The sequence below is a fragment of the Ovis aries genome, chromosome 2 (genome assembly GCF_016772045.2).
Source record: "Ovis aries strain OAR_USU_Benz2616 breed Rambouillet chromosome 2, ARS-UI_Ramb_v3.0, whole genome shotgun sequence".
In the NCBI taxonomy this organism is placed as follows: Eukaryota; Metazoa; Chordata; class Mammalia; order Artiodactyla; family Bovidae; genus Ovis; species Ovis aries.
The window spans coordinates 672852-698752 of NC_056055.1; the positions used below are offsets into that span (position 1 = coordinate 672852).

General features: G+C 51.5%; 1 protein-coding gene across 1 annotated transcript in view; it reads left to right on the plus strand.

The window, feature by feature from the left end:
- SNTG2 (syntrophin gamma 2) overlaps positions 1–25901 on the plus strand; it is a 126192-nt gene that overhangs the window by 38881 nt on the left and 61410 nt on the right. Inside the window, exons 2-4 of the mRNA XM_042242755.1 lie at positions 8134–8271; positions 17579–17635; positions 17719–17776. Of these exons, the coding sequence (XP_042098689.1) occupies positions 8134–8271; positions 17579–17635; positions 17719–17776 (253 nt within the window). The remainder of the gene's footprint in view (positions 1–8133; positions 8272–17578; positions 17636–17718; positions 17777–25901) is intronic.

Here is a 25901-nt window from a genome sequence, read left to right on the forward strand (position 1 = left end):
CCGAGGCCGCCCCCTTCTCTCCTTCACCTGCCCCTCCTTTGGCGTCTTAGAAGCCTCCGTCAGACCGGCCGCTGTAAGAGGCTTGGAGCCCCTGCTGACGCTCGCTGTCTGAGCAGGACCTGTGGCCGCGGGCGTGTCCTCCCCGTGTCTGGGGAGCGGCGGGTCGGTGGTCACGGTCTGTGCTTGGTTTCCGTCAAAGTATCTTTGGAGCCATGTTACCATCTTTACAGAAGTATCCAGTCCCTCAGGATCGATCCAGTGGTCAAAACCTTTACAAAGGGCCTGTTCCCATCTTACTGTGAGGATATTTGTGCATTACTCGTTTCTGTTAGGAATTTAAGCAAGATTGCTTCATCTCACTGTAACTACATTCTCACAGAGTGAATCTGTAAGCTTCCACTAGCAGACTGGGGAAAAAAAAAAGAACAAGCAGATTATTGTGGCAAAACGCACACTTGTGGCGTGGCTGATTCTTCAGAGGACGTAGACGGCGGCTCCGCCAAGCCGGTTCCTGGAAGGCCTTCCCGGCAGGACGTCGGGGGCTGGCCTGCCCTTGACCTCAGAGCGCGAGCAGCCCCGACTGTCCTCAGGCCAGCAGCTCCCATCGGGCAGGCTGGTGCTCAGGCTCGCTGGTGCAGCCAAGTCGCTGCAGTCGTGTCCGACTCTGTGCAACCCCACAGACGGCACCCAGCAGGCCCCCCGTCCCTGGGATTCTCCGGGTGAGAACACTGGAGTGGGCTGCCATTTCCTTCTCCAATGCATGAAAGCTTAGTAGCACCCAACTAGGCATTTGTGCCATTTTCTTTGTAATATTGTGAGTTAAAATGCAAAGAAATTTAGTGCAGTAAAGATGGATGTGAGCGATTATACAGGAGAGTCTGTCTTCTGAGGGACTTAGTTATTAAGTGTCTCAGCCGTATGACTGTTTTGACACTTGCAGGTCACGTTCCGCTGAACCCCGCCGCATTCAGTAATGACAGCTTGCAGTATCTACAGTGAGGAGTGTGTCCTGCTTTATGGTCAGAGTCAAAAGTAAAGGCCTCGCCACTGAAATCCCAGGCACACTGAGAACATTTAGACATGTGGGGCACATTCTGTTTCCACTGACTGTTTGCGCTTTCCAAATGAGCCCATATTTTCTTTCTATCTTTTTCCACACTGAAATCCTCGTTCAGACTGTTCGCCTGACAGTCAGTTGCTCTTTGCAAACCTGTAACTCTCTGGAGAGCATGTGGAAGCTGGCGTAGACCCCTTGATAGAAGCAACAGTGTCTCTTGGTGCTAATGAGAGTCGTCACTTACTTTTGGAGTCAGATAAATCCCCACTTATAGTATAGAAAGACTTGTCCTGATAACTTCAGCAGCAGTGTCTGAGTGACTGACAGCTGAATCTGGTAACAATCGATGGTGATTCATTAATTTTGTTGTGATTGTTTCAATGCCTGTTATGACTTTTAAATGGATGTACCCCTCTCTTTTTCTTAAGATTTTCCTCACAATTGGGTTTCATTTTAAAATGCAGTTAAAGGAAGTAGATGTCTGTTTTAAATAACACTGGAACGCTTTTTGTGTGTCAAATCCGAGTTATTCAAATATTATTCCATTTTGTTGAGTCTTTTGATCTTTGGGGCTCATTATAGCAATCTATTTTTACAGAAATAGAAATCATTCAACAGCATAAGAGTCCTACCTTTTTTCCCTTCAAAAAAATGCATCTTAAGTAGGTCGTCATTGACAGGTCCTGCTTGCTGCCTTTGATGGCTGTGGAGTCACGGGGGTGGATGGTGGGGAGAATCTGATACCGACCGGCAGTTACAAGGTCAGTGTTGCTGATTAAAGTCTGACTCAGATTTTAAAGCCGATGGTTAGAGTACTATATCTGACGTTTTCCTCGGATCATGGAAACATACAAGCCCTTCCTCTCTCCACCATGGGCACCTTCCTCCCTGTGGAAGGACGGGTGTGTGTTTAGACCTCCTGTGTCCGTGTGTAGAGAGCTGGCCGGACTCTGCCTGCCCACTGCTGAGCCCTGTCGGGCTGTCCTAGGTGGGGGCTCTGGATGGATGGGGGAGGGTGTCAGTCATGGGGAGCTGAGGTCAGGGGCCCTGGCTCCAGCCCAGAGCTGCCTACGGGCCCCATGCAACCCTGAACCCACGGTCACCCCCTTCCTGCCTTTCGCCTCCAGCCCCCAGGAAGGCTAATTTTCTCTTCCTCCTGTTTCCAGCTGGGTCGTCCTCAAAGCTCCCTGCCCTGAGAGTCTCCCAGGGAGTTTCCAGACCCCGCCCCCCCTGCCTGTGATGTGTGGGACGCGCCCCCCCCCCGGCAGTGGTCCCCGAAGCTCGGCCAGGATGCCCATTTGCGGACCCGCACCCTCTCCTGAGATGCTGGCCTCAGCCTTTCTCCTCCTTCCTTCCTCCACGACGGCTCGGCCCCAGCCCTGCCAGCCCCAGCCTCTCCTGCGGCTCCTGTGTCCCCAGGCCTGGAGAAGTGCTGAGGCTCCGTGTGGAGTTTCTCTCCACCATTGCCAGCCTCAGGGTGGATCCACTCATCCCACGAGTCTGTTGGTGCCAGGGAAACCTTGTGTCCTCAAAGACGGAGTTCCCTTCTTTGTGTAACAAATTAAAATAATTTGGATCTTTCCTCTGAAATTGGCATCACACCTGATGGCAGGATCAGGTCACAAGAAGTGACGAGCCCTCATTTCTGAGGAGGTGTGACTCATGACAGCGTGGGCCTCTCGCCCCTCGACTCTGCTGCTGCTGATGCCTCGGAGGTGGACAGAGCTCAGCCTCGGAGGTGGACAGAGCTCGGCCTCGGAGGTGGACAGAGCTAGACCCTCCAAGGTAGACAGAGCCCGGCCTCCTTGGTGGACAGAGCTCAACCCTCCAAGGTGGACAGAGCCCGGCCTCCTTGGTGGACAGAGCCGGGCCCTCCAGGGTGGACAGAGCTCGGCCACCCACAAACGTGATGGTCTCTGAGTTTGCTCCGTGTTCATTTTCTTTTTCCTTCAGCTTTCAGTCAACGAGGCGGATGGATTTTCAGCTGATGCTGATGTTCATTTGAACTCAGAGGCTTACGGAAAGCAGGTTGGCGCGCTTGGTCAGGAGCGCGGGAGGTATGGTGAGCTGCCCAGTGGGCCTGCAGCGCCGCCTCCCCCCGGCCCCCGGCGCTCCGCCCGGGCCCTGTGCATCACCCTCAGCGGGTGCTTGGACGGAGAGCGTTCAGCCAGAGCGCGCGTGCCGGTTTCTCCCGCGTCGTTTTGTTTTCTGTGCCTTGTTAGGAAAGCCTTCCTGAGCCAAGAATATGTTTATTAAATTTTTGAATTCTCCACACCTGGAATGGAATAAGGGTCCAGTTGCCAGTTTCCTCTTGGAGTTCATTGTCCGGATGGTGTTCACTTTTGCTCCTCACCATCAGCGGCGCCCGCCAGCACCCGAGGGACTCTTGCTGGGCTCTCCTGTGGTCTTGTGGTCATTTTTTTCAAACCCTGTATCATTGTCCCCCACAATTTTGATTATTATAAATGGACAGTGCCGTATTCCTTCAATTATAAGATGCAGTGAGTATCAACATACCTGCTGTTCTGTGTACCGCTATGAAGAGTAAGGCTGTCAGCGAAGTGTTGAAAGAACCTCCTTTGTGATGCACTCCCTGACTTCATAGATGCCAAATCACGAACAGAAATCCACGTGAGAACCAGGGCAAACCTCCCACCACTTCATTTCTAGCAGCGCTTCAACCCCTCCTGGCCTTGTTTTCCCTTTAATCGGGGTCTTTCTGTCAAGGTCTAGACTGATTCACATTCTGGCTGGAATACAGTGGCTGTGTGGACCAGTTTGGGGACAGTTTCCCACCAGCAGGCATTTCTGCATTTAATTAGTATTTCTTTAGTATTTTTCAATGAAGGATTAAATTTCTTGTTTTAAGTACTCATGCTGTTTTGCATATTCTTGAATATCTAATGATTTGGGGGGAGAAATATTCTCAGGTTTTTTTCTCCTGGTTCTGTTGTATGAAGGCGTGAGTCATACTGATAGCTTTCACTGTTATCCATCCATATTTCTAGGCGTTCATAGTTTCCAGATGTCTGTACGCTTCTTTGGTCTATTTATGGACATGATTTATCATCTGTGAATTTTGTCAATGTTGTAAATTGTTTATGCCTTTAAGAGTATTTTTCCCTACCTCAAGGTGGGCAAAGATAAACTGAGAAATTTGAATCCCAGCAGGGAATTGAGAATTCCAGCATCTCACCTTCTAGAGTGACATTTACCAGAGAGGTTGTAACCAGCCTGTCTATTATAGACTCACAAAATTAGTGAGCATCTCTCTCAGCCTCCAGGAGGAAGTTTTCCATATTCAACGCAGAATCACCCACGCTCTGAGGCTTCTTTAGAGGTTTCCCGGAAGGTCGGGGAAGGCGCCTTTTATTAGAAGGCTTCGCTGCGAGTGACGTTTCTCAGGTGTCTTTCGAGGCTTGTTCATGATTCTGCAAGAGTCTCTGTGCTCTGAGCTGTGGTGTGGGGGCTCCCAGGAGCCCCGTCCCCCCGCCCCGGGTGGTCCTGCCCCACCTCCATCCCCGGCCGGGCTGTGTGTCCACGGCCTTGGGCAGGAGTGACGATGCTCAGTTAGAAAAAGCGGCTCCAGTTTGGGGCAGGCTCTTCCTCTCTCGTCAGCCTTTTGGAGGACGCCTGCTGTGAGCGGCCAGGGGGAGGCGGCCTGAGCCCAGCCCAGGGTCCGCTGCTGGCAGCGTGGGAGCAGCTGGGGGCCGACCTGCCACCCGAGCCCCCTCCCACTCGACTGCCGTCCCTGCGACTGACTGCGGCCGCAGGAGGCCCACAGAGAAGCTCCAGGCAGGCCCCTCCAGATCCCAGGAGCCCTGAGGTTGGGGGGGTCTCACTAGGCCCTGGTGGGTGACTGTTACACGGAGTATAACACTGACATTCAGGTGAAAAGCTACATTCCCTTCCTTGTTCACTGCTCAAGACGTATTTTCATTTTTATATTTTTCTGCATCTGGTTTGGCAATATTTTCTTTAGGATGTTTGCGTTTATGTTCAAGAAGGTGATAGAGAAGTTAATTTATTTTGTTATAACCTCCTTGCTAGGTTTTTGTGTCCAGCTTGGCTTGGGTTTATACAAGTTAAATGGTGTTCCTTTTGAGTTTTTCTCAAAGACTTTGTGAATTTTTTTTCTTGAAATATGTGGAGTTCACTGATGAAGCTGTATAGCCCTAGAGTTTACTTTGTAAAAGAATTTTAATAGTGGATTCAGCTTTTAAAACAAATGCAATATTTGCATAAAAACGGTGATGAGCGAGAGTAACCAGGTGGGTGTGGCTGAACCAATAAAACTTTATTCACAAAAACAGGCCCTTGGCTACCCTGAGATTAGATTGATTTTCAACAGCTTTTTAAAAACAAAAATGCATTGAAAGATGTAAATATTCTTTGGAACACCATTTCAAAGAGCTGTAACTTCATTATCTATTCAAAATGGATTCTTATTTCCACTGTGATTTTTTTAAAATTTTTATGGTTTCTTATTCATTTATTTATTTAATTGGAGGCTAATTACTTTACAATATTGTGGTGGTTTTTGCCATCCATTGACATGAATCAGCCACGGGTGTAGGTGTGTCCCCCATCCTGAACCCCGCTCCCACCTCCCTCTCCATCCCGTCCCTCAGGGTCATCCCAGAGCGCCGGCCTTGAGGGCCCTGTTTCATTTGTCAAACCTGGACTGGCGCCCTGTTTCACATATGGTGATACACATGTTTCAATACCATTCTCCCAAATCATCCCACCCTTGCCCTCTCCCACAGAGTCCAAAGGTCTGTTCTTTCCATCTGTGTCTCTTTTGCTGTCTTGCATACAGGGTCCTCATTACCATCTTTCTAAATTCCATATTTATGTGTTAGTATACTGTCTTGGTGTTTTCCTTCCTGCCTTACTTCACTCTGTATAATCGGCTCCAGTTTCATCCACCTCATTAGAACCGATTCAAATGCATTCTTTTTAACGGCTGAGTTATATGCACCCCAGCTTCCTTACCCATTCGTGTGCTGATGGACGTCCAGGTTGCTTCCGTGTGCTGGCTATTGTAAACAGTGCTGCGGTGAACACTGGGGTGCACGAGTCTCTTTCAGTTCTGGTTTCCTCGGTGTGTGTGCCTTGGTGTGTTTCTCCCATTCCGAAAGCGGTCTTTGCACCTTGCTTATAGTTTCCTTAGTTGTGCAAAAGCTTTTAAGTTTAATTAGGTCCCATTTGTTTATTTTTGCTTTTATTTCCGTTACTCTGGGAGGTAGGTCATAGAGGATCTTGCTGTGATTTATGTCAGAGAGTGTGATTCTTACACCCTTGGTCTGTGGTGATTTAGACGTTTATTAATCAATTTTGTTGAGAAAGGAGGTTTGGTGTTCTCTTTCGCTGCTCACTTTCCGCTGGAGAGAACGTGAGGACACAGTCCTTCGCAGTGAATCACAATCAGTGAATCTGACCCTGTGAAAAAATTTCACATTGGAGTATTTTTAAAAAATTTTATTTAGTTGCCAAGTCATGTCTGACTCATTTGCGACCCCATGAACTGTGGCCCACCAGTCTCCTCTGTCCGTGGGACTTTCCAGGCGTGAATGCTGGAGTGGGCTGCTGTTTCCTTCCCAGGGCGCCTTCCTGACCCAGGGATGGAGCCCATGTCTCCCGCACGTGCAGGCAGAGTCTTTGCCGCTGAGCCCCCCGGGCAGCCCCAAGCTGGAGAGCAGTTGGCTCACAGCGTTGTGTGTGTTTTAGGTAAACAGCGAAGTGATTCGGTTCCCCGTCTAGGTTGCTGCAAGACACTAGGTTATGGCTCCCCGAACACTGGGTCTCCGTCGGTTATCTGCTGTATCTGTAGTAACGTTAGTGACATATAGTGTTGTTTTGATCCTGCTGCTGCTGCTGCTGAGTCGCTTCAGTCGTGTCCGACTCTGTGCGACCCCATAGGCGGCAGCCCACCAGGCTCCCCCATCCCTGGGATTAGACATGTATTAACTATTCTGTTTTTACCTGCAGTGAAGGTCTTTTAGCAGGAATCTCAATCCCACTAAGTTATAATAAGAGGCAATCACACCGCATCATCGTTTCTTTGTTCTTAGTGTGCAGTCCTTTCAGCAGGAAAAGCTCTGTATTGACGACGGATCGGTGTCCACCAGCCCGCCCTCGGGCCCCGTGTGCCCCGCTGTTTCTGCTCCAGCCCCGCCCCCAGGCCCGGCCGGCGCCCACCCCCCGCGCCCGGCTGGGGCTCTGCAGGCCCTGGGACCGTCCTCTGGTCCTGAGCCGTGGACCAGACCCCAACGGCCTCGCCGAGCATCCTACCTGCCTTCTCCCCTCCCCCAGGTGCGGGGCTGTGTCCGAGGCCGTGCAGGCCAGAGCTCTGCAGGCACCAGGGGGATGGGGTAGCCGTTCCAGTGGTCTCCCGTGACCCGTGCCGCCCACTGACCAGGCCCCGCTCAGCCTGGGGCACGTCCGTGACTCCACATGGAGGAGCCAACTTCTCTAGTTTATCCAGGGTGACTTTCTGACTCATCCATTCTTCACTTGCTAGCAACATGTTTTATGCAAATCCTATAAAAACTGATTCAGAAGAAATATTTTAAAAATCCCACGATTTTGTTGAACTGCGGTGCTGGAGGAGACTCCCGAGAGTTCCCTGGGCTGCAAGGAGATCCAACCAGTCCATCCTAAAGGAGATCAGTCCTGAATATTCATTGGAAGGACTGATGCTGAAGCTGAAACTCCAATGCTTTGGCCACCTATGTGAAGAACTGACTCCTTAGAAAAGACCCTGATACTGGGAAAGATTGAGGGCAGGAGGAGAAGGGGACGACAGAGGATGAGATGGTTAGATGGCATCACCGACTCAATGGACATGAGTTTGGGTAAACTCCAGGTGTTGGTGATGGACAGGGAGGCCTGGTGTGCTGCAGTCCATGGGGTCGCAAAGAGTCGGACACAAGTGAGCGACTGAACTGAACTGAATCCAACCCTTGTTGGATGTGTAGATGTGTGGTGAACACACAGGTTGTTTCAGACTCAGGCGCTTTTTGCCAGGGTCCCTGCTCTCTGTCCTCACACCTCCCACCTCTACTCTGTTTCAGACTAAAACTGGGATCGCCTTGTTGCACGATGAAGTGTCTGGCCACACCTATGACGTCCGCCTGAAGCTGACGAAAGAGGTACTGACAATTCAGAAACAGGATGTCGTCTGTGTTAGCGGCAGCCGTCCCAGTACAAACGTAAGTGTCTCCGAACCTGCAGCCCCAGGGCTTGTCTAGACCCGGTCACCCCGATACGCGGGAGGAGCTCCCCAGACGGAAGCTCCCGGGGCCCTGCAGGACGTGACCTGATGGTCCTCAGCCCTGTCCAGATGCCCACGTTGCTGCAAAGCAAAGTATCTTTTCAAGGTCGTGTTTGCTCTCTCGATGGCTGTCTTAATTTCTTTATTAATATATTTTCCTTGAGGAGCTTTATATTAAAAACATCCTCAGACAGCACACCATGAGACTGAGCGCATTCTCATGGGAAACTAGAAGGCCATGGTGAGCAAGGTCGTCTCCTTCCTGAAGGATTAAGAGCCCCAGGGTTTCTGCCCGGAACCACAGGCAGCGAAAGGTACAGCAGGTGCTCGTCAGCGTCCACCTGCTCCTTGCCTCCGCGGATGCACAGAGTTTTCACATAAAGCCTGGTCCTTCTCGGCTTCAGTTATAAGTGAAATGTTCTTAAAGGTAAGAAGCATGTATCGGATGTTTTAGAATATTGCATAAAGATTAGGGAACAATGGTTTTGCAAGTTTTATCTCCAAATTTAACTTGAGACCACTGCAAATGATGTGTTAAATATACGGCACGTTATATTTGCAGTTTCCTGTTCTCCTCCCAGTGGGCTTAAGTGGCTATGGATACATTCTGGGAGAATTCTGGAAGTACCCCAAGGCTCTGCCATTCCCAGGTGGGCTGGCTCTACTGGGGGCACTGGAGACCCCTTCTTTGTGGGGTTTCTGAGTCCTTGTAACCTTCACCGCAGAGATGACGTGGGCAGGACGCTTCCACCCGGTCTGTCCACAGACCTGTGGTCAGTGTGCCATCATCAGCGCAGGCGCCGTGATGTCAACTGACGGCACCATGACCTTGCCTCCGTGTCCTCACACGCACGTCTCCCCCTGGATGGCGTCCTCCTCCTTCTGTCCTGGAGCCCGAGGCTGCCCCCCACCCGGGTCCTGCCCCGGTTCTGGCCGCGGGCCTCGGTTGAGGGCGTCCCCTGCGCATCCAGGGTGGTGGAGCCTCACAATGAGGGTGGGCGACAGGACGCTTCCCCTGGATCCTCAGGCCCGGGTTCTGCATCCCGTCCTCTCCAGGACACCCCCTGCCCCACCCAGCAGGTCCTGCAGACCCGCCTCCTCCAGCGCTTAGAAGAGTCCCTCGGAGCCAAGAGTGCCCCTCTGCAACAGGCTGGGCAGCCTCCTGCTCACCTGCATAAGGTCCATCCCTTTGCTGATTACCTTCCACGTGTTCTCAGGACCGTGGGTGGTAGGTGGAGAGGGGTCCAGAGGAGGCAGCCAAGGTGATTCTGTAGCCTCTTAAATGTGTCGCCTTTCTTAATGGTGAATTTGTAATCAATAGAAAGTTTCAGATAAATTATAGTAAAAACAGGTAATGTTTCTACACTATATTGTCCAGTTCAGTTCAGTCACTCAGTCGTGTCCAACTCTTTGCAACCCCATGAACTACAGCACGCCAGGCCTCCCGGTCCATCACGAAATCCCAGAGTTTATTCAAACTCATGCCCATTGAGTTGGTGATGCCATCCAACCATCTCATCCTCTGTCGTCCCCTTCTCCTCCTGCCTTCAATCTTTCCCAGCATCAGGGACTTTTCACATGAGTCAGCTCTTCGCATCAGGTGGCCAGAGTATTAGAGTTTCAGCTTCAGCATCAGTCCTTCTAATGAACATTCAGGACTGATTTCCTTTAGGATGGACTGGTTGGATCTCCTTGCAGTCCAAGAGACTCTCAAGAGTCTTCTCCAACACCACAGTTCAAAAGCATCAGTTCTTCAGCAGTCAGCTTTCTTTATAGTCCAACTCTCACATCCATACGTGACTACTGGGAAAACCATAGCCTTGACTAGACGGACCTTTGACGGCAAAGTAATGTCTCTGCTTTTTAATATGCTGTCTAGTTGGTCATAACTTTTGTTTCCACTGTTTTCCCATCTATTTGTCATGAAGTGATGGGACCGGATGCCGTGATCTTTGTTTTCTGAATGTTGAGTTTTAAGCCAGTTTTTTCACTCCCCTCTTTCTCTTTCATCAAGAAGCTCTGTAGTTCCTCTTCACTTTCTGCCATAAGGGTGGTGTCATCTGCATATCTGAGATTACTGATATTTCTCCAGACAGTCTTGATTCCAGCTTGTGCTTCATCCAGCCTGGCATTTCTCATGATGTGCTCTGCGTATAAGTTAAATAAGCAGGGTGACAATATACAGCCTTGACGTATTCCTTATCCTATTTGGAACCAGTCTGTTGTTCCATGTCTGGTTCTAACTGTTGCTTCTTGACCTGCATACAGATTTCTATGTATTGTCCAAGGAAAATAAATTATACTTTTTAGAATTCAGTGTCAGATTCTCTGCCCAAGGTTACCTTCTTGATGAAAATTATTGGATCCTTCGTGAGAAAAATGGGTGTATGTTCATAAATTTATGTTTGCAGTCACAAGTGATGTATTGGTGCCCAAAGCTTGATGTTAAAATTGCCTGCTGTATATCAGAGGGTGGTTCCCAGGGTTATGTTCTCAGCCTCCTGGCTCCATCTTTAATGATCTCTGCTGCTTCCAGAGGAAGCCTCATTTGTAGGAAAGGAGTGAAATATTCTTGAATAGACGTGTGTATCTGGGCTAGGTAATTGTGAGGGGGACTCAGAGGACATTTTTGAACCAAGAAGAACATGTTCAGCTCCTGAGATCAGAATGCCTTTTCTACACCAGACTCAGAATCCCACTGGATTCAATCCCACTGTTTGGAGAAACAGTTGAAACCCGTGTTCTTCAGTTGATTATAAAAATAAAACTAACCTTGACCCGAGAATTTATCATGAGTTTGGAGGATGAAAAAGACGACTTCCAACAACAGTCATGGTATTTCTGCAGATCATACGGCGCCTCTGGGGGGTCAGAACACAGTGATTCCCTTAGGTTCCTATTGCTGAGTGTTTCAGTGTTAACCTCCAACAGAAAACCGCATGGAGAGCATTCATTTTCCGTCATCTAAAATTACTCTGAGCTGCGGGAGAGGGAGGTGTAATAATTATTCCCCAGCTGATCAGCAGAAGAAATGAGTGTGAATTTCACATCTCACTGAACCTTGAGCCCCTGTGTGGGTCCCAGGAGATGGAAAATGCATCATTGGATTCAACACACATTTACCGCGTCTCACCATCCATGACTGATGCTGAAGCTCCAATACTTCGGTCACTTGATGAGCAGAACCAACTCATAGGAAAAGACACTGATGCTGGGAAAGACTGAGGGCAGGAGGAGAAGGGGGTGACGGGATGAGATGGTTGGATGGTCTCACCGACTCAACGGACATGCACTTGAGTAAACTCTGGGAGATGGTGAAGGACAGGGAGGCCTGGCGTGCTGCGGTCCCTGAGGCTATAGTCAGACACGACTGAGCAACTGAACACCGCCACCACCATGTAATGTCAAGCAGAGGTCGGCTTGTCGCTGGGGCTGCAAGGCCTTCAGAGTCTAAGGGCAGACACCCCGCTCCTGCAGGGATGAGTCACGCTGGTGCTCTGAATTCCAAGGTCAGCTTTCTTAACAGAAATAGTGCTGCCGACTGATCCTTACATCTCGAGCTCTGTTGTCACCGGGAGGCTCACGCTTGCTTCACGACCAGCAGGCTCTGTGCCCCAGCACTTGCTCGCAAGCTGAGACTGGAGGGAACCTGGTTCTCCTGGAACCTGGCCCAGTTTGCACTGAGCTTTACACCTGGGGTTGCACTTACACCCTTTATTGTCTGTTTGAGAAGACAGGATTAAGGAGCAGAGTCATATTAGTGTTCATGAAACTTCTGGAAAAATAATCACTGTATCAGTTCTGGGTGGATGTTCTTATCAGGAAAGAGGGAGAGAAAGCTGGGTTCACCCTTTTATAAAACCCATAGATTCTCAAGTCTGCTGAGTCAACATTAGAGTCTAGAATTGGCAACTTTATATTTCATTTGTATTCCTGTCTCTTCCCATCAACACAGAACTCTGAATAGTTAAAATCTCTGGGTTTTCTGTCCTTTATCGAGCCCACAGAAATGGTATGGACCTAACAGAAGCAGAAGATATTAAGAAGAGGTGGCAAGAATACACAAAAGAACTGTACAGAAAAGATCTTCACCACCCAGATAATCATGATGGTGTGATCACTCACCTAGAGCCAGACATCCTGGAATGTGAAGTCAAATGGGCCTTAGAAAGCATCACTACGAACAAAGCTAGTGGAGGTGATGGAATTCCAGTTGAGCTATTTCAAATCCTGAAAGATGATGCTGTGAAAGTGCTGCACTCAATATGCCAACAAATTTGGCAAACTCAGCAGTGGCCACAGGACTGGAAAATGTCAGTTTTCATTCCAATCCCAAAGAAAGGCACTGCCAAAGAATGCTCAAACTACCGCACAATTGCACTCATCTCACACGCTAGTAAAGTAATGCTCAAAATTCTCCAAGCCAGGCTTTAGCAATACGTGAACCGTGAACTCCCTGATGTTCAAGCTGGTTTTAGAAAAGGCAGAGGAAGCAGAGATCAAATTGCCAACATCCGCTGGATCATGGAAAAAGCAAGAGAGTTCCAGAAAAACATCTATTTCTGCTTTATTGACTATGCCAAAGCCTTTGACTGTGTGGATCACAATAAACTGTGGAAAATTTTGAAAGCGGTGGAAAATTCTGAAATAGATGGAAATACCAGACCACCTGACCTGCCTTTTGAGAAACCTGTATGCAGGTCAGGAAGCAGCAGTTAGAACTGGACATGGAACAACAGACTGGTTCCAAATAGGAAAAGGAGGACGTCAAGGCTGTATATTGTCACCCTGCTTATTTAACTTATATGCAGAGTGCATCATGAGAAACGCTGGACTGGAAGAAACACAAGCTGGAATCAAGATGGCCGGGAGAAATATCAATACCCTCAAATATGCAGGTGACAGCACCCTTATGGCAGAAAGTGAAGAGGAGCTAAAAGCCTCTTGATGAAAGTTAAAGAGGAGAGTGAAAAAGCTCAACATTCAGAAAACTAAGATCATGGCATTTGGTCCCCTCACTTCATGGGAAATAGATGGGGAAACAGTGTCAGACTTTATTTTTTTGGGCTCCAAAATCACTGCAGATGGTGACTGCAACCATGAAATTAAACGGTGCTTACTCCTTGGAAGGAAAGTTATAACCAACCTAGACAATATATTAAAAAGTAGAGATATTACTTTGCGAACAAAGGTCCGTCTAGTCAAGGCTATGGTTTTTCCAGTGATCACGTATGGATGTGAGAGTTGGACTGTGAAGAAAGCTGAGCGCCGAAGAATTGATGCTTTTGAACTGTGGTGTTGGGAGAAGACTCTTGAGAGTCCCTTGGACTGCAAGGAGATCCAAGTCCATCCTAAAGGAGATCAGTCCTGGGTGTTCGTTGGAAGGACTGATGCTAAAGCTGAAACTCCAATAGTTTGGCCACCTCATGTGAAGAGTTGACTCATTGGAAAAGACCCGGATGCTGGGAGGGTTTGGGGGCAAGAGGAGAAGGGGACGACAGAGGATGAGATGGCTGGATGACATCACCAACTCAATGGATGTGAGTTTGAGTGCACTCCTGGAGTTGGTGGACAGGGAGGCCTGGCATGCTGCGATTCATGGGGTTGCAAAGAGTCGGACATGACTGAGTGAGCTGGCTGACTGACTTGAGTTTTCTAATTGTCTGCTAAAGAGAGAATGTGCTTTGCCGTGTGAAGAAGCTGGCTCGCTATGTTTCAGACTCTCTGTTTAGCTTGCTTCACTTTTGTATTGTGTCTGTGTGTCTGGCGCATTCCATTTTTCTGGATTGTGAGGTCACCTTTGCGGCTTGCATGAAAAGTAGTGGCAGAGGCGAGAATTTAAAAGGTCTCTGTGCTGTGTCTGGCACTTTAAGTCACAGCGCATTTATGGCTGAAAGGTATTTCAGAGAATCCCATACCCTCAGTTTGGGAAATTAAGAAATAGCGGAAGTTGTTGGTCTGAGCTCACAGGGGTAATTACAGGGTTGAGGCAACACAGGGCTGCTCCTCTCTGCCTGAGGGTCTGGGTGCTGCCTGTAACTTCTCAAGGTCACACCCGGAGCATCGAGAGGAGGGAAGGGCAGGCGGCACTAGACCCTGGCAAAGCTCAGGACAGGTCACAGTGTGAGCCCAGCCTGGCCCAGTCCTTGGACTAGTTTTTGCTGCCCAGCTTAAGCTGGGCAACGCGGAGAGAGCAGACCTCAGGAGGAGGCCCGGGGCTGATCCAGGGGAAATGACTGACCGTAGTCCATCCACTCAGAGGGAGGAGGTCCCAAGTCACACGGGGAGAGTGTGACCTTGAAGACAGTCCCCCTGCAGAAAGAATTCTTGCCTGGCCGGCATTGGCTTCTGAAGGAAGAGGGACAAAGCCAGGCAAACGCCCCTGAGGACACTAATCCCGGCCGCCCCTCACCTGGGTCTTGTGCTGTGGTTTACTTTGTGGCCTGAAAATCCTCCCGCTGAAAATGCAGTTAGATGGTGCCAGGTTCAGGGGGCCCTGGTGCACGCAGACGGAAGGTGCAGGCCTTCCGGAGGAACATGCGCACTCTCCACCGGGGCCTGAGAGGATCCCCACTCCAGGTTCTCGCAGACTGTGGGGATAAAGCCAGGGAAGAAAGCCACACGAGCAGCGGTGCAGAGGTGGGTCTGCAGAGTCGTCGAGCTGTGAGAGCCAAGTGCCTCACGTGAGAGGCGTGTGTTCATTGCGTCTGAAGGCTAAACAGAAGGCTCTAACAGTCTGACGAAGGAGAGACTGTATAAAGTGATCCAGGCTTTGTGAAACCAGCGAAAGAGAACAAAGAAAAAATAAATGAAATTGGAATCTCAGTGTACCAGTTAAATAACATTTGGAAACGAAAAGTCAGAGCTGCAAGGTAGATCTGAAGAAATCTCAGGAATGAAAACCAAGAGCTGGAGAAGACAGGTGAGGGGTTCGGGGCCCTGGCACAGCAGGGGAGCTGGCGGATGACGTGCTGGAGACGCAGAGGGCAGATGGGACATGGGAGCCAGGACCCGACGCCGGCGAGCCCTGGATTGGTGGAGGACGGGGCCTGGGACCCCCGAAGGCCCTGGAGGGATGCCTGCTCTCCCAGTCCGTCCCCGGCTCCCCTGGTCCCTCAGGAGGGCCCTCAGCTGGCTCCTGGGGTGTCTGCTCCTGTCTCTCTTCTGGGGTCACGTGTGTCCTGCGTGTGCTTGGCCTTCTTCACAGGCTTTGTCTGGCTCGTATCACAGATCCACAGAGTGATCGGAGAAATTAGAATCGGGCCCAGAACCTTTCTCTCTATGTTCTGGGCACTTTGTACACTGGTCCGAGCCAACCTCAAGGCTTTGATTGACTGGCTCACTTTGAGTCGGGAGAAACCCTGCTTGTGGCCATCGCTAGCTAGCCCTGTACACGTGCTGTGGAGGAGGCAGTCCTGTTTGAAGTCTGCATGTCTTGGAAGGGCCACCGCCCTTTTCCTTGGGTGGGTCATTTCCAGAAGAAGTTTCCACTGGCAAGGACTGGTGGGGTGGGGGGGCCTGCATGTAAATGGATCCAGAAGACACGGAAGGGGCCCTGGAGAGCAGGGGTCGGTCCTGAGCGGGGACCAGGGCGCCGTCTCTGGGTGGAGGAGGGAGCTGAGGGTTTAACCAGGGAGGCCACTCTCACGCTCTCTGAGGAGGGCGGGCAGCATTTTCGCAACAAGTGGAGGATGGATTACCAGCGAGTTCCCAGGAATGTCCCAGTGCCGGGACGTCGGGACTCTGACTCTTGTGGAATTCGCCCTGGTCCTGGCCCTCGGCACCTGCACTCGCTCATTAAATGTGTGTGGACTCAATCCGTAGTCTTCTCTTCAACAAGGACAGTTTGGCTTTGAGAGCATGAAAACCTCGGAATACTGAATGTGTGTGTGTGCTCAGTCGTGTCTGACTCTTTTGCGACCCCAGGGACTGCAGCCCGCCAGCCTCCTCTGTCCACGGGATTCTCCAGGCAAGACTCCTGGAGTGGGTTGCCGTTTCCTCCTCCAGGAGATCTTCCCGACTCGGGTTGAGCCCGCATCTCCTGCCTTGCAGGCAGATTGTTTGCCGCTGAGCCATCTGGGAATCCCACGAAGAGTGAATGGAAGGGCCAAATTCATTATAAAAGCTTACACTGGGGTTTAGTTTAAGGATAGAATAAATAGTCGTTTATATGTGTTTGTGTGAGTGTGCACACAAGCCATTCGATAAGGAAATAAGACACAAAAATGTGTCTTTCAGTGAAACTTTACGTAACTAAAATCATAATAGCAAAGCATTTTGCATAGTCTACTAAACATTTTATAATTTTTTCCTTTAATTATGTAGTTTTTCAACATATGAAAAGTTGAAAAGTAGCAAGCAGAACCCTATGCAAGTATCCTCCGTCTTGGCCGTATGCCAGCATGTTTGCTGTGAATCTCTCCAGTTTTTACGGAAATTGTCAAAGCAGTGCACACCTTTTATTATTTCCGTTGCTACTTTTGGAGGTGAACACGCTTCCTACACCACTTGATCAATCCTTGGCCAACCCTGTTCACTGACAAATAGTCAGTGTAGGCCGAACACACACCTTACATGTTTGAACACTTGAGAGGGGGCGTGACCAACGGCAGGGTTAGTCTTGGCTTCTCGTCAGCACCGGCAGCTTTAAACTGGGTCAGGACGTGAAGTGGTCGATCGTTCGCAAGTTGGCGTCGATTACTTGGCGGCTGATTTAAGAATGGTGAGCTGTGCAGAGCAGCACGGTGCGCAGGCAGCCTCTTCGGGGGTCAGTGGGGAAGGCAGGCTTTAGAAGCGGGGAGCTGAGCACGTGCTCTGTAGCCTCCCCGTCTGCTGCCTGGGGACGGGGCCTCCATCCCTGAGCCAGAACGGGGTGAGATGGCCGACTTTGCAGGGCCTCGGGCGGACCTTAAACCAGCACAGCGCGGCCGTTTCTTACCAGGCTGCCCGTTTCCCTCTGGCACTGCCGAGTGCAGGCTTGAAATGGTGCTGTTGCTGTGGGGATTAGGCTGCTCCCCTTTGGAGATATAAACAGCTACTGAAGCTTTTTTCAATTTTTAAATTGAAGGATAATTGCTTTACAGACTTATGTTGGTTTCTGCCAAACATCAGCACAAATCGCCCATAGGCATACGTATGTCCCCATATGTCTGAAGTTTTAATAAAGAAGCTAATGTACACGTTTTCATTCGCTTTCTGATTGTCCATTTTAACCTAAACCAGTTTGTTTTCTAAATTTTTTAAAGCACAGAACTGTTACGCTTCGCAGACAGCCTGTGGGCGGCCTGGGCCTGAGCATAAAGGTATGACTGCGTTGCTTCTCCCCGACGCTTCCCTGTGGAGGCCCCCGCTCCGTCTTCACTGTGCTCCTATGCCTGTCTTCCAGGGTGGCGTGGAACACGGCGTCCCTGTGGTCATATCGAAGATATTCAGAGACCTCGCAGGTAAAAGCAGCGGTGTGGCCGTGTGTGCGTGGCTGCAGCTTGGAGCATAGTGCACTGTTTTCAGTGGGAAGACAGCCGCTGTGTGTGTCGCCTGGCCGTCCGCCTGCTGTCTTATTTCACAGCTGTCTGCGCTCTCATCCCCGATCCCGCCAGCCCTTAAGAGAGATACTGACCCACAGTGTGGCATCACGTTGGCCCCAGGAGACACGGACATGGCAGTGATTTCTCAGGAAAGACAGATCCCTCTGGGGTGTGCAGTGGACTGAGGGTCAGTGTGATGAGGTTCCAGTGTAAAACCGTGTCACAGCCACGGGGCCAGGCAGGGAGGCTGCTGGCTGTGGTGCTGAAATGGTGGTGATGGTTTTGGGAAGAGCTGCCTCTCCTGGGAGGTCAGAGTGTGTAGGTCTGAGGGAGAGGGCAAGTGAGTACTGGGCAGGTGGCTTTCCATCAGGGTGCATGTTTTTCTGATAAACTCTTTGGTGGCACTTTCAAATCCAGCTCTTACCACCTCCTCCGCTCCCTGGGGCCGCCCATCCGCCTGTTCCATCAGGGCAGGTCCAGGGGGTGACCCTGCCTGACCCAGGCAGAGGGACACCCGACCCTGAACGTGAAGCCCGCATTGTCGAGGGCCAGCCTGAGTGCTGAAGGGGATGAGGTCGAGGGCCAGGGTGTTGAGGTCCTGGATGAGATCCCTGGACTCCTGGGCTGGGGGAACAAGTCACGCTTTCCCCCCAGGATGCTCAGACCTGGCCCACATCTGGCAGGGGCCTGCTGGCATAGCCTGGTGGCCTCGGGCCTCATGCTGCCAGAGGTCCATGGTCATGTTTTCCTGCAGGGACTGTTCGTGGTGAGGTAAAGCCCCCACTGTGGCTTTGACCTCAGTCGTGTGGAAAAGAGGTTTTAGCAACACGTGTGTTCTGCATGAAGACTCTTTTGTACCAAAAGGACACTCGGGATGCAGCTTGACTGCAGTTTCCCCTTTTTCCAGCAGAGTCACAAAGCCCGCTTTCCCGCAGAGTCACAAAGCCCGCTTTCCAACAGTCACAAAGCCCGCTTTCCAACAGTCACAAAGCCCGCTTTCCGACAGTCACAAAGCCCGCTTTCCAACAGTCACAAAGCCCGCTTTCCCGCAGAGTCACAAAGCCCGCTTTCCGACAGTCACAAAGCCCGCTTTCCGACAGTCACAAAGCCCACTTTCCCGCAGAGTCACAAAGCCCGCTTTCCGACAGTCACGAAGCCCGCTTTCCGACAGTCACGAAGCCCGCTTTCCGACAGTCACAAAGCCCGCCCTTAAAGCCTGCAGCAGGTGGATTGCACTTTGGGGGCGTTAAGGGTCCTGAGCCCATGAAGCCGCCTGCCTTCCGCAGGGGGTGGTTTTCCTGGAGAGCCCCCAGCTGTTGTTAGGAGGGAAAAACAAGAGCCTGGACCTCCAATGCTGGTCTTCTTGGCAACACAAAAGGATTCCAGTCTTATCAGGAAATATGGCTTTAATTATAACCATGAAGACCCAGGTCTCTGAACCAAATGGCCGCTCTTTTTCAAGGTCTTCGAAGCACTTCAAAGAAGCATATACTTTTCTGTTGGGCTGACACCCTTTTGTTGTGTGAGACAAGAGCTGCAGTCATGCAAGTGAAGAGCTTGCAGGGGCCCAGTGGCCCCCGTGTGTAGATCGAGGGTCTGCGAGGAGGATGAACCAGGCCGTTGCTGGCCTCGGAGTGTATAATCGTTTCCGTGGGACCATAACCATCTGGCTGGCTGATTAATGATTGAGAGGATTGCTCAAATCTGCTTATGAACATTCTTAGTTCTTTTTTGTAAGTAAATTTTTAAATTTGTGGGTATGAATATGTTTCAGAAAAGGATGAGAACAGGGCAATGAAAGGTTGTTGCTGAGCTGTGAAAGACACTGGGATTCTTGGCCTCTGGAGGAGAGGAATTCAATCCGGGGCCGGTGACAAGGCTTAATCGCTCAGAGCTTTTGTGTAATAAAGTTTGTTAAAGTATAAAAGAGATAGAGAAAACTTCTGACATAGAATCAGAAGGGGGCAGAAAGAGTGCCCCCTGCTAGTCTTCAGCTGGGTGTTATATAGCTACTAGCAGGCTGCTAATTAGAAAAAAGAGATGTCTCAATACTCAGAGCCCTCACGACTTGAAGAAACAGAGTCTCGGGTGAATACACAGTTCATTAACATAGCTTACGACACACATTTATGTAAGAAAAATGCATTGGTTAGCTCAAGGCCTGAGGAAAGTTCAGTTCAGGAGGGGCCGGGCGTCGCCGTGGCAGCACAGAATCTTAACCCTCCTTTTAAGTTTGAAGCGCGAAGGAAGGGACTGGCACGGGCAGCCTGTTTCCCCCTGCCATTTGAGAGAGAGAGAAACGTGTCGGCCACATGCGGCCTATTTGCCCCGTTTGGAGACCCCTGGCCTTCCTGCCTGACCCCCTCTCAGGAATAAGCTTAAAATCAGAAAAAGATCGCTCAGCCCAGGAACAGCATCTCCCTTCCCTGCGGAGGTGTAAACAGGCCGAGGCTGCCTGCAGGGTGACAGAATCATCTCCTCCGCGTCTGCGGCCCCCTGGGTCCGGCCCCCTAGGCAGGGCTCACATGCGCAGACATGACTCCTGGAAAGAAGACTCCGCTCTCCAGCTCCAGGAAGTGTCATGAGCATCTCAAACCCAGCAAGTCTCCCAACCAGGTCTTCCTCGCCTCCCGCACCTCTGGGCCCCGCATCCCGCCCGCCCGGGCCTCCTTTCCACCCCCACATCCTGCCCTGGCCAGGCTGGGGAGCAGCCCCGCCCCACCCCAGGGCGCCCCTTCCTCTGTCGCACCCACGCCCCCCTCTGCACTGCGGGTGCTCTATACCCTCCACTCCCGAGTCAAATGCTCAGTGAGCCGAGATCTTGGACCTGGGATGGTCTCACCGAGTTCACATGTTCAGGGTTTGGCTCAGGACACGTGCGTGTTGCAGGCAGGGGGCCCTTGGCCGAGCTGCCGCGTGTGTTGGTGTCAGGAGGGTCCTTCGTGTGCAGGAGCCCAGGCTCCGGAAAGTTGTCCACACGTGAGGCAGGTTCACATGACGCCAATAACCTGGTAACCTGCACCCCAACCACCAGCCCACCGAGTTAGGGTGTTTCCTGGGGTGAGACCCTCAGGGCAGGCCTGGGACCCTCCCACAGGGCTTCGCCTCACTTGGTCCCCTCCCTGAGGAGGTAGGTTCACGGTCACCCCAGAGGGGACCTGGAGCTGGAGGGCTTCTCTCCCGCTTCATGTGGGGACCTGAGGGGTTAGCATCCTGACGTCCACCCGGCGTTGCATCTAGGCATCAAGCAGCTGGAAACCGTTCGGTTCAGTTCAGTTCTATCACTCAGTTCTGTCCAACTCTTTGTGACCCCGTGAACCGCAGCACGCCAGGCCTCCCTGTCCATCACCGACTCCTGGCATTTACCCAAACTCACGTCCATTGAGTCGGTGATGCCATCCAACCATCTCATCTTCTGTCGTCCCCATCTCCTCTCACCTTCAATCTTTCAGTCTTTTCAGATGAGTCAGTTCTTTGCATCAGGTGGCCAAAGTATTGGAGTTTCAGAGGTCGGAGAAGAATATAAAACCGTTTATTCAGTTATTTACCCACAGACCAACCCACCTGCTCTCGATGGCCGCCTTGTATGGATCAGATTCTTCTGGGCATTCTGGAAAGACACTGCCCGTATACACTTATGTCCAGTGGGAGAAAACTGGCCATCAGTGAACAGATCATAATACGCGTTCAGACAGTGACCACCACCCTGAAGAAAATTAAACGACGCTGGGGCGTGCCGAGCAGTGGACGGAGCATCTCTGTTGTTACAAGGTGGTCAGTGGAAATCTCTCTGTGGCTGATGCTTAAGCAAATATTTGAATCAAGTACAGTAAGATGTGAGCAAGCCCTGCCGGGCGGCATCCCAGACTCAGAAAGGATGCAAGATGAAGGGTCGATGGGCCTGTTTGCTCAGAAGCGGGGAGCCAGTGGGGGAGGGCAGCTGGAGAGGAGAGGAGGGATGGGAGGCTGGGGCAGGTCCTCAGCATCTCGTCCTGGAGAGGGACTTGTGTCTTGTTTACAAGTAAGGGGGTGACGGGGCCAAGAGGGGTCGTTTTGGGGTGGTCCAATGCAGGGTCAGAAGGTCTGTTTTACATTAAAAACCGCCCGGGTTGCTGTCTAGAGAATGTTCCAGAACTGGGCAAAGTTGGGGCACCAGCCTTGGCACTGGGGGAAAGGCGCAGGGAGGCCACGTGCCCAGCTGTGGCTTTGCTGTCCTTGCCACGGGGTCAGGGTGGGGCTGCGTCAAGGGTCCCCTCAGTGAGGACGGGGGCTTCCCACGTTGGCCGGGCGTCGGCCCTGGTTATGTGGTTGGCACAGGTGCTTAGACACTTTGTCGCCGCCCTTTGCCTTCTGGAGGCATGGCCTCGAGATCTGTCAAACGGAGCTCGGGGCGCTGCGGGGCCTCCTGGGGGTGGGGCCCGAGGCCTCGTGTGCTGTTTCCTCCAGCACGTCCACCTGTGTTTGGCGCCTCACTCCCGTGAAATGCTGCCGCCAGGCAAGGCTGGTGATGAGCGTCTAGCTGCACCCGTGAGACTTCTTTAATCAATGGATCTGGCTGATCCAGTGGGAAGCTTTCCCTTCCCCTCGGTCCTTGCCTCTCCTCTGGTTCTGTCTCCATCTACACAGCAGCTCCTGCCTCGGCGTTCCTTCTGAGGCCGCTTGCCCCTCGTCCCCCAAGGAGTCCACATACGTATGTGCCCCAGGCTTCAGGAAGCGGGCGACCTCTTCAGGGAATGCCGCTGTTCACAGCCCATCGCAATGGTGTCTGTGCTCAAACTTTCTCATAAAGTGAAGAGAATGTTTTTAAAAGCATATCATTGACCTTCCAGGGCTTCCCTGGTGGCTCAGGCGGTGAAGCAGCTGCCTGCAGTGCAGGAGACCCGGGTTCGATCCCTGGGTCGGGAGGATCCCCTGGAGAAGGAAATGGCAGCCCACTCCAGTACTCTTGCCTGGAGAATCCCACGGATGGAGGAGCCTGGTGGGCTACAGTCCACGGGGTTGCAGAGAGTCAGACACGACTGAGCGGCTTAGCTTCATCCACCTTCCAGCCCTTTGGTCCGCAGCTGCTCTGACGGTGGTTCAGCCCCCTTTGTGGCTCCTTGGGAGGGGAACACATCACCTTGGTGATGACCCCCAGGGCCTGGGCGGGCCCCTGTTCAGGACCCAGGACAGAGCCAGTGCTCCCTGGACTGACTGCTTCACGAGCGGGACTGCGGAGAAGCCTCAAGAGCTGGACGGCAGCGTGCAGGTCGCCAGGCAGAGCCGTGTGGAGCCTGGTCGGACACTGGCAGGGGGCCAGGTGAGGGGTGCAGAGCCTGTGGGAGAGCTGCTACAATGCCAAGACTCAGCGCTTCTGCCCAGCTGCCTACCACCCTCCCCACCCTGTCCCCGGGGGCTTCTCCTCATGGGAGTCAGCGGTCAAGGAGCCCAGAGCTCTGGTCCTCCAGGCCTGCCGCCGAGTCCCCCCACCCCACCCCACGGCAGCCATCTGCTGCAAAAAGACAGTCACAGGCAGGGCAGGGGCTTCCGTGTCCCCCCTCCCCCAGGTCAGCCACTGCAGCATTCCCACCTGCAGCCACAGCAGCTGGGCTGGCTGCACGTCCTGCAGACTGTTTACTTAAAACCCTCTGTTGCGTGGATCCAAGCTGGTGTCCCTACTGAGTCTGCTGGCCGGGGGAGCTCCACGCATCCTGCGTGTCCTCCAAGGATGGAACCTCAGCACGGCTCTTCAGACTGTGTCATCTTTATTTTCAAAGTTGGTGGAGTTTCCCCCCATTCTGAGCCAAGAGTGTGTGATACGAGGCTGGACGAGGGCTTCCCCGCCCCTCTCCCCCCAGCACCCCGAGTCTCGGCACCTCTGGGTCAGGGTCTCCGTCTCCCCACTTACCCTCCTCTTGCAGCACCACTCGCCCAGGGTGCTGATGAGCTCTGCCCTGAAGGGCATGCTTCCTGGATGAGTTACCTTAACCCTGGACTACCGGAGGCAAAGCTCGTCTGGGTCGCCTTAGATGCACGCGCTGGCGCTCTTGTCTGCCCACAATGTGTGAACGTCAGGTGGTCTGAAACAGCGAGTAGGCTTAGGTCATTCTTCACCAAGAGAAAGAGGTGACTGACGCATCAGACCTGGTGGTAAATTCCAGAGCAGGATGCTGTGGTTCATAAACAGCAGACCCCACCAGCGGTGGACCACACGGCGGAAGGATGCTCTGGGCACTCGGGTCTGTGAAGGGCAGTCTCTCCTTCTCCGACTCTGGGTCACGGGGCCACAGACTGGAGTGACCAGCACCAGCAATCCTGGGCTTTATAGTGAGGACCAAAGAGCTTTTACGACAAAGGAGCAAACGCATCACATCCATTTTTGCAGTAAGTGTAGAGGTATGGGTGACAGTTTCTGGTAGTTCATCCCTCTGATCTGAAGTGGCGCTTGTGTGGCGGGAGGCTGCCTCCTGGGGGGACACCGGGTGTCTGCTTGTCTGCGGGGCCAGGATTGTTTGGGTTATTTCAGGCCGGCCCGCGTCCGCACAAGGCGCACAGCACGTCCTTGTAAACATGGGGGTGAGTCAGTGCTCCCCCAGACTCCCGCTTTTTAATCTGAGTATCCTGTACCATCTTTCCGTATAAAAAGCCCACCCCCGTGCTGTGGTGGAGGGTGAACGCGTGTCGGGAAGCAGGGCCCCTCGGGAGTTGAGGGCGGGGCAGGGGCTCAGCCGGGGTCAGGTCAACCCGGGTCCTGTGACCACAGCGACCGTGACCCCTGCTGGGTGATAGTCGTGCCCACACGTGACTGGTCCTGGGCGTAAAGGACTCCGTGCTTGTGAAGGACAATGAAGCGGGTATGAGACACCAGAGACAGGATTTCCATGTTATTAACCCAGATTCTTCATGCAGTTAACACTATGGCTTTTCAGGAAGCATTATCATTTTCTAACATTCCCCAGAAGTTTATGTGAATGAATGTTTAACATGTCTGAATCTTACTGATTAATTTGCAGAGAAAACAAATTATTTCTGTTATAACACAATTGTATTGCAAAGAATGATTAAATGTGCATAACCTCACATAACACTGGTGATAGCAATTAATTTGACTTGAAAAGGCAAGTATAACAGAAATATAGAATATCTCCTTGTAGCCAGTTTGCATGCTTGAGTATTTATGTGGATTAAAATATATATGGTCTATTTCCATTTTACATCCTGATGTAATGACAGGGTTACCACAGAAATAAGCTGGAGCCACTTTCAACTGAAACCCACTAACCTGTCTTAATCTGACCAAAAAGTTGATTTTATTTAGGAACATTAATTAAAATTTTAATTAAAATCCAACTTCCACGACACTGTTTATCATCCATTTTACCACTTTCCCTGGTGGCTCAGTCAGTAAAGAGCCCACCTGCAACGCAGAAGATGCGGGTCTGATCCCTGGGTCGGGAAGGCCCCCTGGCGGAGGGCACGGCACCCCACTCCAGCACTCTTGCCTGGAGAATCCCATGGACAGAGGAGCCTGCAGGCCACAGTCTGTGGGGTCACAGAGTCGACACGACTGAGCGACTTCACTTTCACTTTTCACTTTCATGCACTGGAGAAGGAAATGGCAACCCACTCCAGTGTTCTTGCCTGGAGAGTCCCAGGGGCGGGGGAGCCTGGTGGGCCACAGTCCGCGGGGTCACAGAGTCAGACACGACTGACCGACTAAACCACCACCACCAATTAATTGGCTTTTTTAAATGATGGAGAGAGAGAGACAGAGGTCTCCGTTAGTAGGTCTCACCTAATGAGCAATGGAGGTTTTTCTGGGCAGTCTCTGTAAATGTTAACTTCATTAGCTACCTAAAATACCATTGCATTTAGTGGTATAAAGATTGTATTTTATTTTCAACAAAATTTAATATAGTTAATGACTAGAACTAACATCAACAATTGACATTAAATACTTTTCTGGAATTTAAAGAATGCCACTGTTAAAAGAATAGCTTATCACTTGGTTTTCAATATTTAACCAAAGACATAAAACTAATCCAGATGAAGGCGAAAGACCCCT